The sequence below is a fragment of the Syngnathus floridae genome, chromosome 1 (assembly GCF_059516105.1).
Source record: "Syngnathus floridae isolate MCC-2025c chromosome 1, RoL_Sflo_1.0, whole genome shotgun sequence".
Taxonomy (NCBI): Eukaryota; Metazoa; Chordata; class Actinopteri; order Syngnathiformes; family Syngnathidae; genus Syngnathus; species Syngnathus floridae.
Genome location: NC_142413.1, coordinates 5,384,329 through 5,401,574, shown reverse-complemented (window position 1 = coordinate 5,401,574; position 17,246 = coordinate 5,384,329). Strand labels below are relative to the sequence as shown.

Genomic DNA, 17,246 nt, shown 5'->3' with positions numbered 1-17,246 from the left:
CGTGACACCTGTGACCTTTGACCATGATATTTCTCTAATAAAGTGGCCTGTTATTAGGTACACTTGAAAATGGCGGTGTACCTAATGGAGTGTCCGTGTGATTCCCTCGTTAAGTGCACCTGCGTGAAAAGTTTTAGCTCCTGCAGACGTGAAAATGACCAAAAACTTTTCACGCAGGTGCGCTTAACGAGGGTAACTTGAAAACATGTTGGAATGCGGCCCAGAGGACTAGAGCTTGACGCCTGTGACCTTTGACCATGAGATTTCCCTAATAAAGTGGCCTGTTATTAGGTACACTTGAAAATGGCGGTGTACCTAATGGAGTGTCCGTGTGATTCCCTCGTTAAGTGCACCTGCGTGAAAAGTTTTAGCTCCTGCAGACGTGAAAATGACCAAAAACTTTTCACGCAGGTGCGCTTAACGAGGGTAACTTGAAAACATGTTGGAATGCGGCCCAGAGGACTAGAGCTTGACGCCTGTGACCTTTGACCATGAGATTTCCCTAATAAAGTGGCCTGTTATTAGGTACACTTGAAAATGGCGGTGTACCTAATGGAGTGTCCGTGTGATTCCCTCGTTAAGTGCACCTGCGTGAAAAGTTTTAGCTCCTGCAGACGTGAAAATGACCAAAAACTTTTCACGCAGGTGCGCTTAACGAGGGTAACTTGAAAACATGTTGGAATGCGGCCCAGAGGACTAGAGCTTGACGCCTGTGACCTTTGACCATGAGATTTCCCTAATAAAGTGGCCTGTTATTAGGTACACTTGAAAATGGCGGTGTACCTAATGGAGTGTCCGTGTGATTCCCTCGTTAAGTGCACCTGCGTGAAAAGTTTTAGCTCCTGCAGACGTGAAAATGACCAAAAACTTTTCACGCAGGTGCGCTTAACGAGGGTAACTTGAAAACATGTTGGAATGCGGCCCAGAGGACTAGAGCTTGACGCCTGTGATCTTTGACCATGAGATTTCCCTAATAAAGTGGCCTATTATTAGGTACACTTGAAAATGGCGGTGTACCTAATGGAGTGTCCGTGTGATTCACTCGTTAAGTGCACCTGCGTGAAAAGTTTTAGCTCCTGCAGAACCTGAAAGTGACCAAAAACTTTTCACGCAGGTGCGCTTAACGAGGGTAACTTGGGAAACATGTTGGAATGCGGCCCCGAGGACTAGAGCTTGACACCTGTGACCTTTGACCCCAGTGGGGGTCAGTGCCTCCCAAGTCATGAACCTCACAGCAAGTCACTGGTTTCAAACTAGAGTTTTAAACACGGGTTAGGGTTTGGAAGTAGGGTTTAAAATTAGTGTTAGGGTTTCAAACTAGGTTTTGAAATAGGGTTAAGGTAACTTTGGCCGAAAGGTTGAGCCTTCACCTGAGGTATACTCCAAAAAGTACAATGTCCACACAAATTTTGTTTGATTTTTTTTCACCTTAAAAAAACACATTTTGCTTTATTTACACTAAATTGTTCAAAAGCAGACTCAGAGGTAGTGTGTGTGTGTGCGTGTGTGTGTGTGTGTGCGTGTGTGCGTGTGTCTGTGTGTGCATGTGTGTGTGCGCGCGAGCTCGCGAATGTGTGCAACCATTGGCAATGTCTATTTCTTTATTTTCTTCTGTCGGTCCAGAAACTTCTGTCTTCTCTCGACTGGGATTTCATCGAGGCTGATTCCATGGTTACTGGCCCTGGAACACACACAGTCACTTCAGTGAACTCATTCAACAACTGCTAAAGAGTGTCACGTGTCCATCCCTACCCCCCCTGGAGGTCCGGAGGAACAGGCAGAGGTTTACTGAAGCCGTCACGTCCCACCAGCCAAAATGTGTCCTCGGAACCTTTCACCTAAGAAAACACAATTGGACTGTAGATAAAGTGCTTCTTTAAAAAAAAGAATGTATGGTGCTTTATGTAGTTACACGTGTATCCTAAACAAATCCTGATGCTAGATGACATATAATCTGAAGAAAATTTTCTTTTTTTCCCCCAATATGATCTATTGCATTTTTTAAAGGCAGTTTTATTCTATGACATGATTGATTGACAGGTGATGATGAGAAGGTGAGTTGTAAAGAAAGGCATTTTTAACCACGGGTGTGTACTAAGGTTGTTTTTGGTTAGTCTTTTTTTGAAAACATTTTACTGTACAGGATTATTCTAAAAAAAAAAAAAAAAAAAAATGAGTATATATGATAACCAACATAGTCCGATTTTAAACGAACAGACGAGAGACAACGCGCACCTGAGCTTTTCTGGTTTCCATGTGGTAACCCAGTTTGAGGCTCGTCAGGACCTTGACCGTGCTCAGACTGATGTGGATTCTGTATGCTGCAAAACAAACAGAAAAAAAAATAACAATGTTTTGCTTATGTTTTCATTGGCACACTACACAACATTTGCCAGAAATTGGATTTTTGCACATACGAAGTCCGGAGGCTTCCATCTGTGAAGCAGTGGTCACAGTATCGCCGAACAGGCAGTACCTGGGCATGGTGAGACCCACCACGCCTGCCACAACTGGACCTAAGGACACGTTTTATTTGTTTAATTCTTGACATTTAATTAAATAAAATACAAAATGTAAAAGGTACATCTGGCATACATGTGAAGTATACAAAATGCAAAGTCTTTTTTTAAACTGAATGATGTACAGTTTCAGACTAATAAATGATGTGAATTGTCTCACACACACACACACACACACACACACACACACTTTTTTTTCTTACCGGAGTGGAGTCCAATTCTTATCTTGACTTTAATCTCAGGCATGTGCTTGATCTTAAACGTTCCGATGGAGTGCAAGATGTCCAGCGACATGTTGGACACCTCGGCTGCGTGTTGATTGCCATTCCGGTTGGGAACGCCGGACGCCACCATGTAGGCGTCGCCGATCGTTTCCACCTGAACACAGACAAGACCAAAAATCTGCTGATTTGAAGCAGAAATATAAATAATAAATATAACTCCTTGCTGGAGTTGAGTCCTACCTTGTAGACATCATGAGACGCGATGATGGCATCAAACATGGTATAGAGGTCATTGAGCAGGTCCACCACCTAAACGATCAATGATGTTTTTAATATGTGCCAAGTAGTCGCACACGGTAACGGCTTGCACCTCGATGGGTTCGCTGAGAGCCGAGATGGTCGTGAATCCGACGATGTCGCTGAAGTAGAGAGTGCAGTCCGAGTAATGCTCCGGTCGAACCGGCTTCCCTTTCTTCAGAGACTGAGCCACCGACCTGAAACGCTTGTTGGAGTAAAAAAATCCGCCATTCCCGCGCTCAACAATGGATGTCTCACTTGGGCAGCAGTTGTCCCACTAGCTTATCCGTCTTGTTTCTCTCCACCTCCAGTTCATCGGTTCTTTCTCGGATCAGATCTTCCAGGTTGGAACTGTATTGCTCCAGCATCCGAAGCATGGAGTCAATGATGTTCGCTTTCTTCCCTCTGTTGATGCCCCGAAACTGCGACAACATGAAAACTAAGAAGTGGACTTCAAATTTTCAAGATCTGATTGGCCGGTTCAACGAAAGAGCACGGTGGGATCGCTTCACCTGCTTGAAGATCTCATCAAAGTTCGGCCTCTTGGCTGGGTCTTCGTTCCAACATTCGTTCATCAGCGTGAGACATTCGGCCGGCGCTTCGTCCACAGAAATGACGGGCCGGCAGAGAGGCGGCGGTTGCTTCAACCGCTCCACGATGTCTGGCGGAAGACGAGCGATCTGAGTCAGCGGTGACACACGCACACGGGAGGACGTTCTCACCTAGGGCAGGCATGTCCATCATGGCGTAGGGGGGAGTTCGCGATATGACTTCTTGTATGATGATGGAGAAGCTGAACACGTCCCCGGCCATGGTGCCTCCTCTGACGGGACACCTCAGAAGCTCAGGTGCCGTCCACAACAGTTCTGCAAAAAAAAAAAAAAGATTTTAGGAATCAGGCTAGAAGATGAAAGATGGAAAAAGCGAAGCAGGTAAGAAGACGGACGCTCGTCGTCCTCACCCTGCGGGTCTTCAACAGTGTTGAGGCTCTCCGAGTGAAGGATCATGGGAATTCCGTAATCCGTGATCTTCAACACAAAACGCCCGTCAACCAGACAGTTTGTGGATTTGAGACGTCCGTGACTTAAACCCCGCAGATGAAGATGCTTCATCCCCTGAAACACAGCAGACGATTCCGATCAGCTGCAGTTCCCATTGAACTTGACTTCGTGTTGTCACCTTGATGAGGTCCATCAGGAGGGACGACTTGAACATCCAATCCAACCTCATGTCACCGTCGGCTAAAAGGTCCGCCAGACTGCCGCGAGGACAGTGCTCCACCACGATGGCAAAGATTCCCGAGTCCACAAAGAGGCCCAAGTAGAGATTCAGGTTTTCGTGTCTCATGTCCCTTAACTGGAAACACAGAAATTCAGAAACCTGGCAGAGTCCTGCCACACATCGCTTGCATACCTGGCTGAAAAGCCTCTGTGTGCGTTGACTGACAGCTGTCGTGGTCCCCGTCACCGGGAACTTCTTGAGCCAAACCCAGTCTCCCTGAGAGAAGCGCAGAACTAGGAAGTAAATGCGAGCGGACGCTTCCGGGCAAAGCGCCAGCGTACCTCCAGGATTCCGATATTGGAGCTCTCGGGTGTGGTCAGTATGTAACTTCTGGCGATGGAGCGGAACGGCGTTTTGATTTCCAGAAGACTCCTCATGATCGATTCGTCGTTTAGCTTCTACGGAATCGCGACACCATGATACCGAGATGAGTTCCCCGACTCGACTGAACTAGAACTTATGAAAATCTCCTCAAACCTTTCTGCTGACTTGAGTGTCGATGAAGACTATGTCATCCAGCGTCAGAATGAGTTTGGAGGTGTTCTCTGCTCCCCTCCATTTCCTGTGCAAGTGTCATACTTGATGTTTTTTTTATTTGATTGTTCTATAATTACAACCTAGAAGTGTTTATTTTTTTTTTACAAATACTCAAAAGTATGAGTCCTTACCTGAACCAAAAGAAAATGGCTCCAAGCAGAACGCAGACGATTAAGAGAAAGAATCCCGTCACAGCGTCCGTGTCTACGGACAAAAATGAAATCGCACGACGTACACAAAACAAAAAAAATTTGGTGGGCGCATTTGTCTTTAGCGCACCTTTGCAAGCCTCATCAGGATCGAACCAACAGAAGCTGGCGCTGGGCGGTCTCCCTCCCGGGAAGCTGAAGGAGCGCCTCAGCGGCAAGAGAGTTCCAACCGGCCCGATGGTGGACGTTGGAGCGAGCGTGTGCGTGGGCATAAGTTTGTCGCCGTTGCAGTCCAGCACCACGTAGCCCGCCTGCATCCCGAGGCCGTCGCTGCCGCCGTACAACACCTGGCGTCGCCCCAAGCGGCGTGTTATGAACTGGGAACGACGTGGATTTGGACCAAGCACCGACCTGGTTGAATCCCTGAAAGTCGAATCCTCCGTCCGAGCGGACCAACTGACCGCCCGTCACCCATCGCCCGCCGCCCGCCTGACGACGTTCCTCCACGGCCTTGGCCACGAAGTAAACCATGTTGAAGATGGTTCCGAAAAGCGGAGACACCTGGTGAAAAAAAAGAATACCGTGTCAGAGTTAACATTTATCGAGGGATATTCGCGCTGATCATTTCGGTACCTCCGTGGCTGCCACGGCCGATCGGATCTCTCTGTTCATCTGGGCCTGGCGAAATGCTTCGTAGAAATTCTGATCCGACGCCATGGTGACAGTCAGAACGGCGCTGTAGGCATGACGAAGATGGGTGCTGTTGGTCAGCTGGGGGAAGGTTGTGTCCTTCAATGAGGGAGCAAAATAATGCAGTCAGCGCTTAAATACCATCAATTGTTGCAGAAATAATTATGTCAACCATAAGTTTGGAGTCATTCTAATAAAGGTTTGATTTCTCGTGCTGATCCGATACCTGGTAGGGCAGCGCGTACAACAGGGCGTCGTATGGAATAAAGACGTAGCCGGCAGACACCATGCCCATGTCCAGAGCGGCCAAGAGGAGCTTTCGCTGATCCTCCCCACCAATGAGGACAGACGTCATGCACAAGATCACAACTGATAAAAAAATAATTAAAAAAAAGGGATGCTGCTGTCAGATAGAAAACTTTTTGTTTGAAGCTCCAAGGTGTCCCCCAACAAAGTCAAAGATGTTTAAGTGGCGTGAGAAAAAAACCACACCTGAGCCTTCCTTAGCCACAGGAAAAAGCTATGCTTACCTTTGACCTTGTCCGCATTTCGGATTGCTTGAAGTGCATCCCGAGCACCCTCCTTGGCGTTAGTTTCCATGGTGACAACGGGCCCCACCGGGAGGCCGAGAGCCCTGAGTGAGGCGGCAACTCCTTCTCCGGTGCTCCTCCAAATGTCGGCCGGAGCTGAGAAGGGAACAGAAGACAAGGCGGTCGGTGAGGGAACTTTCAAGATTCGTGACAAATTATAAAAAAATATTCCTAACCCGAGATGACGCCAACGTGCGCCCAGTGGAAGAACCGGAGCACGGCGAACAGGACCGCGCTGGGGCGAGGGATGGGTGGCAGGTTGGGCCAGTCGGCATCCAGGCAGCTGGGCGACGCAAGCCCCGCCTCCCAGTGTTGAGCCAATAAAGAGGCAGCGTGGCATAGGGCAGGATTAAAAAGTCCCACGTAGGCGTGACCGTAACCTTCCATGTCACCGAGTTCTATTAAAGCTTCCAAATCACAGCCAGCAGCGTGTCAACATTTCTGCTCGTATGTTAACTTTTGTACAATACAACCACCCCCCCAATTTTACACACCTTTAGAAGTGGAACATTCCTCATCCAACAGTTTGACATCATACCAATAGCCCCGGCTTAAGCTGCGGTCAACTCGTAACCTTGAGAGCGCCAAGTTGGCCGCCGCTGTCGGCATTGCCCTGGAGAACATCGGATCGCAGGACCAGGGACCAATGAGTGCCAACTTGAAGGTAGCGGTCCATACTTCTGCAACACTCAGCCACCACAAACACAGACCCAGCAACCACCTGGGCAGCAGCATCCTCACTCTGGAAGGCAGAACCCCAAAGACCCAGTTTAACACAAAAGAAGGGGGGGGTGTCCATGTGTGTGCACGTGCGTGCGTGCACGTGCCTAATCCAGGTTTCAGGGATATTTTTACTTGGCATCTTTACAGGATTAAACACCTCACCAGGGCAGTCAAGCAAGCAGCAAATGTCACACTCAACACTTGTGACCGTCAAAACGATATGGCAAAAGTAGTTTCCTACAAATTCCTGCACAACGACATTAAAAGGATTCAACTAGCTCTTGCTGCCATGAAAATTTACAAAACGAGGGCATCATAGCTAAAAGAGACATCTTCTAGTGGATATCAGAGTCCAATCTGTGATCCATCTATTGGATTCTACCGAAGACAAAAATAAAATACGTAATATTCAACATCTGATGATCTCCATTTATCAAATGCACTTGACATTTTACAAAAAAAAAAAAAAAAAATTCTCAGCAATGAGTAAATGAAGTCAAGGAAGCGTGACTTACTTTTGTCTCCGAGCTTCATTTGCCCACAGAAAAGCCAGCAAACTGACGCTGAGTCAGGTGCAAGGAGCCGGCCAGCGCGAGAAAGCGGCTTTGACTTTAATCTCGTTTGCCTTCAAGTGACATCTAATGAGAGCTTGATGGCGGTGTGTGTGTGTGTGTGTGTGTGTGTGTGTGTGTGTGTGTGTGTGTGTGTGTGTGTGTGTGCGCGCGCGGGCGTGAGTGCAAGGTGAGCTAGTCCAACAGAGGCCAGAAAAGCAAAACTATTAGATGATTAATGATTTGGGATGAAATGAGTTAGCATGAACTAATTTAGCTTTCTTTGTTACTTGTTTAGTTCAAACTATTCGAAAAACTATGGGAAGTATAGTTAGCTCTTTGACAAAATGTAAAAAAAAAAAAAACTAGCAATATAATCAAACTTTTGACTGAGTTGAACCACATCGTACAGTGTTTTTTCTTTAAATATCTGTACAGATTGTGCCACAATCTTTTCACACCTCTGGCTTTGATGGCCACCATGCAAGTCTCCGTTGTGCGCGGATAGACCGATTGTGTCTTTGCTGCCCTCTAGTGGAAGTGCGTTAAATTGTCTCTATACAGGGATGGCTCGACGAGGCACCACTTTGTAGAAAATATAACATTTTGGGATGTGTAAGTGAATCATTTCCCAAAGCACACCTGGTGCAAAGTGGTTGGGAATCTGATACAGCAGATGAGAAGTCAACTTGAGATTATTAGTTTCATTCTGGAACCAAATTTCACTGAGTGTGGTGCTTTGCCATTGAGAGCCAATCTAATAATCCAGATCTGGATTAGTTCTACTGTCGCAGCTGGTCTGCAGCCAAGAATAGAGATGGGATTAGCCAAGGTCTGGAAGAGCGTCAGATAAGCGCTGTTCTCATTTACAGAGTCAAAAGTGAAAGGCAAAAAAAAAAAAGACAGCAACCAGTTCAATGACTTCCACTGGGTTTAATCGGTACCCTGTGCCAACACTCAAACACCAAAAACATAATCCGCTGCAAGGTAACCTCGAAGAACTCAATACAAGGACGTAACGACAAACATTCCACTCCCAAGCGTCAGTGGGACATCTTCATGTTTCTGAAGCTGGAGTTGTCCCTACAACAAAGCACAATGTGAAGTTCAAATCTCAACAATTTCCACATAACCGATCTGGCAAAATTTTAGAATATGACAATTGTTGTCCTTGTATGCCTTGCTGAAGTTACAATGATCCAGTTTGACTGTTACGATACCAATTAGTCAATCAAAGAGTGTTTGTGCTTGCGTTCATACCTGAGGCTGTCATTGTGGGTCTTGTACTCCATGATGGTGCTGGCGGGAAGGTTGAGAACCCGTCTCAAAGTGTCTCGGATTCTGGAGGTTGTGGTTTGATCGCTGGACGTCCTGTTCCAGATTGAAAGGAAGTCCTCCTGACACACACACAAACGTTTCATTTCGCATGTGGCACTCGCTTGGACGGACTCTTCTGCCACTGTGCAAATTAACCAATTAATTAATCAATTTAATCGAATTAATAAATTAATCTAAATACCAATATTGAGCCACAAGACAAATTTTATATATATTTTTTTAAATTCACAACATACCACCCAAACAAAAATTCTCCACATTTGGAGGAAAACAAAGCTGAAATTGTGATGATTAGAACAATACGAATTGCAATGAGGTCGTGACAAACGATTGATGCTCAAAATTGTTGTCGACTAATTTGATAATGAAATGGGTGTTAATCATCTAAAACATCCACGTCCTCTAATCACATGAACTGCAATTAGACGAAGGCAGAATTCCAATCATATTTTCATACCTGAAAGCGTATCGATACGACGGCGCCGCAAATTTCCTCCCCCACCATGAACTGCTCCCCCACCATGGCGAGAATCATGTTCTCCCAGAATCGGCTTGCGAGCCCTTTCCGCAGCCGAATGATCCACTTGCCCCCGCTGCGGTTGCACTCGTCCTGAAAGGAAGACAAAGACTGTGAGGTCAGTCTTTGCCTTCCATTATCATCACGTCAGCCTCCTTACCTCCCACATCGGTTTGATGCCCTCCTTGAACAAGTGGAAGTCGCTGGGTCCACTCAAGTCTCCTGGATGCACCAGATGACTGTAGAACTTCCAGAACTGCTCCACCTGGACACACAAACTTTTGAACACTGGAAATCCAGAGAGGCGAGCGCGTTTGAGTGTGTGTGTGTGTGTGTGTGTGTGTGTGTGTGTGTGTGTGTGTGTGTGTGTGTGCGTGCGTGCGTGCGTGCGTGCGTGCGTGCGTACCGATGCCACAGTGCCAATCCGTCTAATGTTTTGCTCGTAATTCTGCGTGCTCGCGGGACGACTCGGCGATCTTCGGCTGTACCAGAATGTGTAGTTATACTGGAGAGGATGTTCCCCCGGACCTGGACTCACCGTCTGCACACACAGTCACGTGACAAGACGTATAGACACAAATAGACAGACCGTAGGTGTGACGCGGAGGTAACGTCACCTTGCCGCGACTGTTGTTGTTGGAAACTTCACCGTTGTCATGACCGCATCTGGTTTCTTCCGCCTCTACATTCGGACTGCAATGACAAACAGTGTTATTATTCGCCACAAATGATGAGGACAATTGGCTCATTAATTAACTTGTCTTTGCATTTAACATTTGTTTTCACAACGTTTTAATCATTTTTGACAATACGAGTCTGTCAAATGTCACTTGATGTATAAAAAAGAAAGCAGAGTAGTGAATAATCATAAAAATAACTTTTTCAAGAAATACTCAACTCAAACGCTTGGGGACATTGGATTCACTGTATATTTATTTTATAATTTGATTGTTGTTTTCACTTTGCTATTGCAGAAATTATGAAATAAACATCGGACTACAATAACAAAACGTGTTATTAAATGTTAAATCCTTCCTTTGAGCAAATCGGAAGACAACACCAGGCTAAATACAAGAATATAATACAACAATATCTTTTTTTTTTTAAATTAATCATTTGCTGTCTCGGTCCGTGTTAGGATTTGTTCAAGTCCCTGCAGAAACTAATCCACCTGTGCGACTGGTCAGTATGCTAACAATGGCTAAAATTTCAGATGCTTTCTTCATCTGTTTCTCAGATTCAGTTGTGTCTTACCACTGAAGCGGGTCCATTGCTTTTCTGACGGATCGCCAGCAACTTGCCGGAGTTTAGTTCGCCACGTCCTTTTGTTGACGCTTTTAAAACTTCAATTTATTTGTACTCGTGACTCTCATCGCGTCACAGCTTGCCTTCTGTAGTGTCGAAAACGCGCATGCGTCGTAAAAGCAAAGCGCTACGGTGCTCGGTAAAAGACAAGCGAGGTCCTTTGCCGACAGAGAAACACCATCCACGAAGAGCAGTCTATAACAACATATGGTATTAAACGTGACTGGCTAAATAAATCCTTTGGTTGAGTCAGAAAAAGAGACAAAGAAAAGCCATTCAAAAATGACAGAAGGAGGAACAAAATCGCTGCGTCTTTAATCACGTGGTTATGTTCAGACAGGACAACCCAAGTCACATGACATCATACAACATCTTGATTGGCTGCACATGAGCTAAGATGATTGGAAGAGAAGGCTTGTGAGGAAAGTACACAAAAAATGTCAAAATGTCAAGGCAGAAACTGAATGTAATACTTAATTAAAATTAAAAATAACGTGACTGCCAACAAACCCAACAGTAGACCTGCATTTATGACTTTGCAGTAACCAATTCATATAAAAAAAGAAACGACACAACCTTATAAGACTAAGGTCGTAATTTTTCAGCAAAAGTAGCACTTATTACAAACAGTCTTAATCCTTTGTGAATAGTTATATTTTTCCAAGAAATAATATGAAAGTCAAAATTTAACAAGAGAAGGGAGTACAGTGCGACTTTATCGTCTTTTGTTTGAGATGGAAAAAAAAACAGGACTTTATGCCTTTATGTGAAATTTACTTGATAATAAATAACCTGATCAGAGCTCTTTATTGGCCCAAAGCGAGGGTAGGGAAGCGTGATTGGCTTAGGTTTGCATTATTGACGCACCTGTCCTCATATGTAGTAGGTATGCACTTATTCAAAAAAATGATATGAAATATGACCTTATTGCAAATTATTTTGCGAAGTCTCAAGCTACGGCTTGTGCACTGAGGTGTGCGGATCCCAGTTTGGGAAACACTGAACTCAATGGCAGAAATGTCAGCCAAGGTTCAGCGATATGGTGACAATGAGTGTATGAAAACAAACAAAAACAAACAAACAAACAAACAAATAAATTTTAAAAAATATATTAAATAAATAAATAAATAAATAAATAAATAAATAAATAAATAAATAAATAAATAGCTTGATTGAGGTTAGGTATGGTAGACTGAGATTCTGGTGGGCTGACGTCAAACTGCGTGGGGGGGGTGATTGGTCATCGAGTTTGCGTGTGGAGTGGGGAAAAATTGGGAGTGGTCAGAGTCATGATTGCAGTGCGGTGACGTTTGCGGCCTTGCGCGTCTATGCTGTGCGTCTACTTGTTGTCGATTCGTAGCTTGAAAGACACGCGGCCGGCAAATTTGTCCCGCTCGCTGCCGGGGGTGAGCGTGTTGGAGGTGATTTTGCACTCGACATCGATGTCGGTGTTGAGGGAGGCGTTCAGGAACTTGACGGCCACTAGTGGCTGAGTGTAGTTCACCTGACACACACAAAACGCAACATGAATGAATATCAACTTCTCGCAGTACATAGACGTAGCTGACCACCACTTTATCACCTCACAAGTCATCAACACTATCCAAAATTGCAACATGACAGCATGCAAAAATACCCTGTTGGAGCACTTCAAATTAATATTTATGTAAAAATATGAAAGGAACAGTACGTGCAAATATTTAAGATATTGTGATGTTGAGAATGTCAACTGTGGCCATGTGAAGCCCTTTGAAACATGTTTGAGCTATACAAATAAAATTGACTTAACTTAACCGATGTAACTTCAATGCAAGAAGGTGAAATGACGTGTAGCTTCGTGTCACCTGAGCTTTCTTGCCATAATAAGGGTAATACATAAGGTTGAAGGTTCCATTTGGAGGATAATAAGCCAGAGGTCCCATCTTATCACTGTCCTCCCTCTGCGTACAGAAAAACACACACATAAATGCCATTTGATTGGTCGCAGAGGAAATAAGCATGTGCAGGTCCCACACATGACACATTTAGGAAGTTTCTGAGTAAGAGTTACATTGCAGCTAACAAGTGCCTCTTATCGACGTAAGAGCAAGCATTCCATTCGAGGACTGACTTGAAAGCTATGTGGTGACTTCTAGTAAGCTCAGCGAGTTTCTATTCATCTTACCAACTCGTCTTCTTCCACTTTGTACAACTGAGGAAGAGAGGAGGATGACGCGCCGTGTACACAAAGAGAGCGACAGATGTGCGGACAGACAGATGTGCACACAAACAGATGTGCAGGCAGACAGACAGGCCTACTTTGGAAGCACAGGTGACAAAAGGAGACTGTCCATCCTTTCCCGGATACATCCCGATCACCTGCGGGTAGACAGACGGAATCTTGTTAGGATGAATGCATCATAATCAAGTGACTCTATCAAAATGAAATGAAATGCTGTTAATTCAATCCAGCCCCAGAGAAAATAACCCGCTGACATAAGTAGACGGCTATACTGCTGGCTCATATGTATGAGTGTTACAGTGGTTAAAAAAAAAAAGAAAAAACTTTCCTACCATCTACAATCATAAAAGATTTTTTTTTTCAAGATCAACTACTCATAACCACAAACTAAACTTTAAAAGCAAGTTATTATATTTTTCAAAAATTCTCTTACACAATGCATGTCACAGAAACTTATTGAGACATCAGGAAACTGTTTAAAATTGTGAAGAAAAAATAATAAATGTGTTTGTGTTTTGCAAATTGATGGTGTTGTTTTTAGAAGATATTAATCAAACCAAAGTCTGGGAAAATAGCATTCTATCTTTAAAAATAACTTTTTAATTTTGGTCAATTTCCTGAAAATACATTATCTTGTGTCGTCCAAGTTCAACTGGGGTAGGCCCAGTCACTGCAAACCCAACAATGAGGTTAAGCGCAGCAACAGACAGATTACGCTCAACAGCTCCCCCTGGTGGTTTTCTTGTATTTGGACGTCAAAGCGATGATAGGCAAATAAAACTGTCAAGGTCATCCAGATGTGGAGAAAGTGTGAGTGCGTACAAGTGTACAGACAAGCGTTTCGAAGGTTTGAACATACCCGGTTGAGTTTGATCAGCACACAGGGTTGCCCTTGGCTGTAACCATAGAAACGATCGGGAAACCCTGAGCATTCCTCCAACATTGACCTATTGAACTGACAGGAGCGCTTGGGATTATTCCTCACCTGCAGACAGACAGACAGACAGACAGACAGATAGACAGGTGAGACAGATGCAGAAAGCTGGGTAAAAGACAGATGGGTTTACTACCTCTCCACTGTCCTCCTGGATGAAGTATTGGTCTGGGGGGCAGTTGTCATTCATTTGAACCTGCTGGGTGTCGTCGTACGCTGTAGACAGTCAAAAATGATAGCACGTGTATCACCTTGTGGTGTTGTATTTTCAAAGCTTACGTCCATAAAAAAAAACTAAAAACAAAGAAAATGCAGATTTTTAAAATGTAGGCTGGTCATGTTCTTCTTCTTACGGGTCAAAAACGAGTCAAGATTCTGCACAAAGCCTTCCCAGCTTTTCGTCTCAGACAGGGAGTAGGTGAGCTCCAGTTGATTGCCCTTCGGACGAATCATCATCCCTGAAAGACGGCAACAGATTCAGCCAATCACAAACTGGACCTTATCAACCAATGGCAATTCCCTCCGCTCTCCTACCTGGGGTGGCTAGCCGGTCCTGCCATGTGGGTTTGTAGTCGTCCAGCGTCAGCAGCATGATGTACATGGTGAGCGTGAACATCCCAGCCAAGAACAGGTAGAAGACCAGGTAGAAAAGCAGAATCAGACCTAGGGAGGGAGTGGGCCACACTCATTATCTGGGTCCACGGGAGCAGTCTCCCTTCCCCCGTCATGCTCTCAATGTCTTTAATCCTCTTGTGTTATTAAGCGCCGCCCCCCCACCAATGACCCAATTCAGATTGAATGGGGATGGAGGGTGTTGTTTTTCTCACTTATTGACACTTTTGAGCCAGTGACAGACCTTGTCCGAAAATCGTCTTATCACAGCGATCAGTACTTTCCCGTTCCTGCATCTGCTCCTGCCTTTCACTCCAGAACCACGAACGCAATTGGGGAAAGCCGTTAAAGGGTCTTCGAGAAGAGCCCCACGAGAGGCTCCAGACTCGCAGGTCTCATACAGACTTAAAGTCGTTAAAAGTGTTGCTCTGTGTGGAAGATTAACGCGTTTCGACTAATAGGATTGCTGCAATCCTTGCACTGATCTCACACGACAGAACTGGACCAGGCCCAGACCCGACAAGCATAAGGCTTTTATTTTCACTTTCATTCCTGGCATGCTTTAACGAAATTCAGCAAACCAAGACCCACCTGTATTTGGTTAATAACCCATTATATAGTGTAAATTAAAATATATATTTTTATCCATATCAAACAAAAATATTTTCAAGCAAAACACATTGAAATCGTATATGAATGAACAAAATTGCAAGCATAAAAAGTATAGAAAATGCGTCCTGTATTGTTGTGTCTGTGGCAGAGGCATTATAATAGAACATGCCTTTAAGAGGCGGAGCCTGTTGGGATATCATGTGAGTATTTGAGCGTGAACTGTAGCCAACAGCAGCGCTGGTGTGAACGTGCTCACTGTGTTTAACTGTTGTTAGCTTTTCCGATAGCAACAAAGAATAAATATGAAATTACAATCAACTGTCTTTACGTTCCTTTCTGTTAAACAGGTCATGAATGTTTGGATCAAAACATGAAAACAAGAAATCACTGCCATGGAGTTTTTGAAGGTACACAGCAGTTATGTGATAGACACACTTGAAAGAGCACTGGTCGTTGGAGGTATGGAAAATGTTTCAACAGATTACAATCCACTCATCTGCGTCCCGGCAAATAATCCTGATTAAAGTACACACACACCCACACACTTACACACACGCACAGATTTTCTCCCTCTGTGAGATGCGTTTGTTCGTGTGTGTGTCCTTCAGCTTCCATCAAGGCCAAAGCGCCACTGCATTGGTGCATGCTGGGATGTATGACATCATCGCAGGAGGTTATGCAAAGACTGAATGTCCTTATGTTTTTGTGTGCGTGTTGCAAAAAAGTAACATAAGCGCCACCAGGGGGCAGCTTTCACATCGTTGGATATTAAAAAAAAACAGTCAGCATCCAGAACCACACATTCAGGCAACTGATCGTGAAAAAAAAAGCCAATGCGTCATAAATATTTCATTTACATTACGTAAAATTCTATTTCGAGTCAAGTATCACTTTTTTGGGGGCAGGGGGGGCGCTATTTAGTGTGCGCGTGCGCGCGACTCACCCCAGCTGGCCGCGGTTCGACCCAGCAGCTCGTGCGTGCGCGGGTTCCAGAAGAACTCCCGCCAATCGCCCGAACCCTTGCGGTCCTCCTGCTTGGCGGCGGACATGATGAAGAGGAGGAAGATGAAGGCCTTGCGAAAGGACAGACGAGAGTCAAGCGATGAAGATGGCGATGGCGGAGGTGAGGGGGATGCTTTGCCAGAAGGGAGATGGACCAAGAACGACAGTGGAAAGGACGAGATGGCGTCACTTGCAGCGCACCTCCCCGCGTGACGTCACAAGATGCCGTTCTCTGCGCGTGCGCCCAACGCCGCGTCACGCACGGGAGAGAAAACACATTTCAGTGAAATTTAACGTCACAATATTTTTGACTTGGAATGACAATTATTCTGCGTTTTACACCATGCTATGAGATTGACTTAAGAGCATGTTTGACGATTTGAAGTCTATTTTTTTATTTTATATTATAATGATGGTTTTGCGAGGTGATGTTTATGGGAAAGAGGTGGATTATGTTCAATTTTGCCAAACGCACAGGCCGCTGCTGGATTCAAAGTTGGGACGGGAAAATTGTTTGCTGCAAGCACTCCCAGGATACACATATTTAATTCAGTCCATTTCAAGTCATCTCAATTAAATGCACAGCATTTACCTTAGCGATTCCACTTATTGATTCCATTATCCATTCCTGGAGCTCGCTTGCTGGTGAACCACTTAAAGTGCATCTTTGTCAGTTGTTCTTGTTCTTAAATCACAGCAGGATTTTTTACTTGTTTGTATTTTGGGATAATTTATTGTTTCCTCACTGGGAAAAAAAAAACCCAAGCTCTCTGGAATGGTAACGTATATTTCACCGAGTCAAAACCATGATCAATCTCTAATAGGAAAGTACTAATTGGTATTTTTACAGGCTGCAAAGTGACATAAACCCCAGTGTCCTCGGACCTTTTATGCATTTTTTCAAAAGCAAAATATCTGCAAGACATTAATTCACAAGGAAAATGTTACAAGATGAGTTTGTGTTAATTTTGTGTAAATGTTTTAATTTATTGTCAGGGAGATTTATTGCGTCTGAATTTTCAGGGCTCAGTTCCAAACTCCAAGATATAATAAATGTTAACATTTCATAAGCAGCCTTCATGACCATGTGGGTTAAGGATCTTAAAAAGTAAAACCCAAGCTCAAAAGAGTCCGTTGCGGATCT

At 44.6% G+C, this 17,246-nt stretch overlaps 3 protein-coding genes across 5 annotated transcripts; all 3 read right to left on the bottom strand.

The window, feature by feature from the left end:
- Positions 1-1,413: 1,413 nt before the first annotated feature.
- On the bottom strand, positions 1,414-7,642 carry LOC148403600 (retinal guanylyl cyclase 2-like). 2 transcript variants are annotated; one of them, XM_088381868.1, is made up of 24 exons: positions 7,526-7,642; positions 6,782-7,029; positions 6,464-6,694; positions 6,228-6,383; positions 5,924-6,066; positions 5,641-5,796; positions 5,419-5,568; positions 5,138-5,354; positions 4,990-5,062; positions 4,799-4,883; positions 4,603-4,719; positions 4,454-4,537; positions 4,220-4,396; positions 4,002-4,155; positions 3,763-3,906; positions 3,553-3,701; positions 3,299-3,462; positions 3,114-3,237; positions 2,984-3,052; positions 2,723-2,897; positions 2,418-2,516; positions 2,236-2,321; positions 1,753-1,838; positions 1,414-1,681 (listed from the first exon to the last, which is right to left on the bottom strand). In XM_088381868.1, exons 2-24 carry the CDS (start codon positions 7,020-7,022, stop codon positions 1,594-1,596), a joined length of 3,168 nt encoding a protein of 1,055 aa, XP_088237994.1. In that variant the 5' UTR covers positions 7,023-7,029; positions 7,526-7,642; the 3' UTR covers positions 1,414-1,593. The 2 variants fall into 2 exon arrangements, with proteins under 2 accessions (XP_088237994.1, XP_088237986.1); XM_088381860.1 differs by having other exon boundaries at positions 4,990-5,354.
- Positions 7,643-8,479: 837 nt separating this feature from the next.
- eif4e2rs1 (eukaryotic translation initiation factor 4E family member 2 related sequence 1) lies at positions 8,480-10,949 on the bottom strand. Its single transcript, XM_088381943.1, has 7 exons — positions 10,671-10,949; positions 10,034-10,109; positions 9,823-9,957; positions 9,577-9,681; positions 9,357-9,509; positions 8,822-8,958; positions 8,480-8,644 (listed from the first exon to the last, which is right to left on the bottom strand). Exons 1-7 carry the CDS (start codon positions 10,685-10,687, stop codon positions 8,605-8,607), a joined length of 663 nt encoding a protein of 220 aa, XP_088238069.1. The 5' UTR covers positions 10,688-10,949; the 3' UTR covers positions 8,480-8,604.
- Positions 10,950-11,009: 60 nt separating this feature from the next.
- atp1b2a (ATPase Na+/K+ transporting subunit beta 2a) lies at positions 11,010-16,319 on the bottom strand. Of its 2 annotated transcripts, XM_088381888.1 has the most exons (9): positions 16,044-16,319; positions 14,411-14,539; positions 14,230-14,334; positions 14,013-14,092; positions 13,802-13,927; positions 13,020-13,079; positions 12,886-12,912; positions 12,566-12,661; positions 11,010-12,225 (listed from the first exon to the last, which is right to left on the bottom strand). In XM_088381888.1, exons 1-9 carry the CDS (start codon positions 16,147-16,149, stop codon positions 12,061-12,063), a joined length of 894 nt encoding a protein of 297 aa, XP_088238014.1. In that variant the 5' UTR covers positions 16,150-16,319; the 3' UTR covers positions 11,010-12,060. The 2 variants fall into 2 exon arrangements, with proteins under 2 accessions (XP_088238014.1, XP_088238018.1); XM_088381892.1 differs by lacking the exon at positions 12,886-12,912 and having other exon boundaries at positions 16,044-16,317.
- Positions 16,320-17,246: the final 927 nt, after the last annotated feature.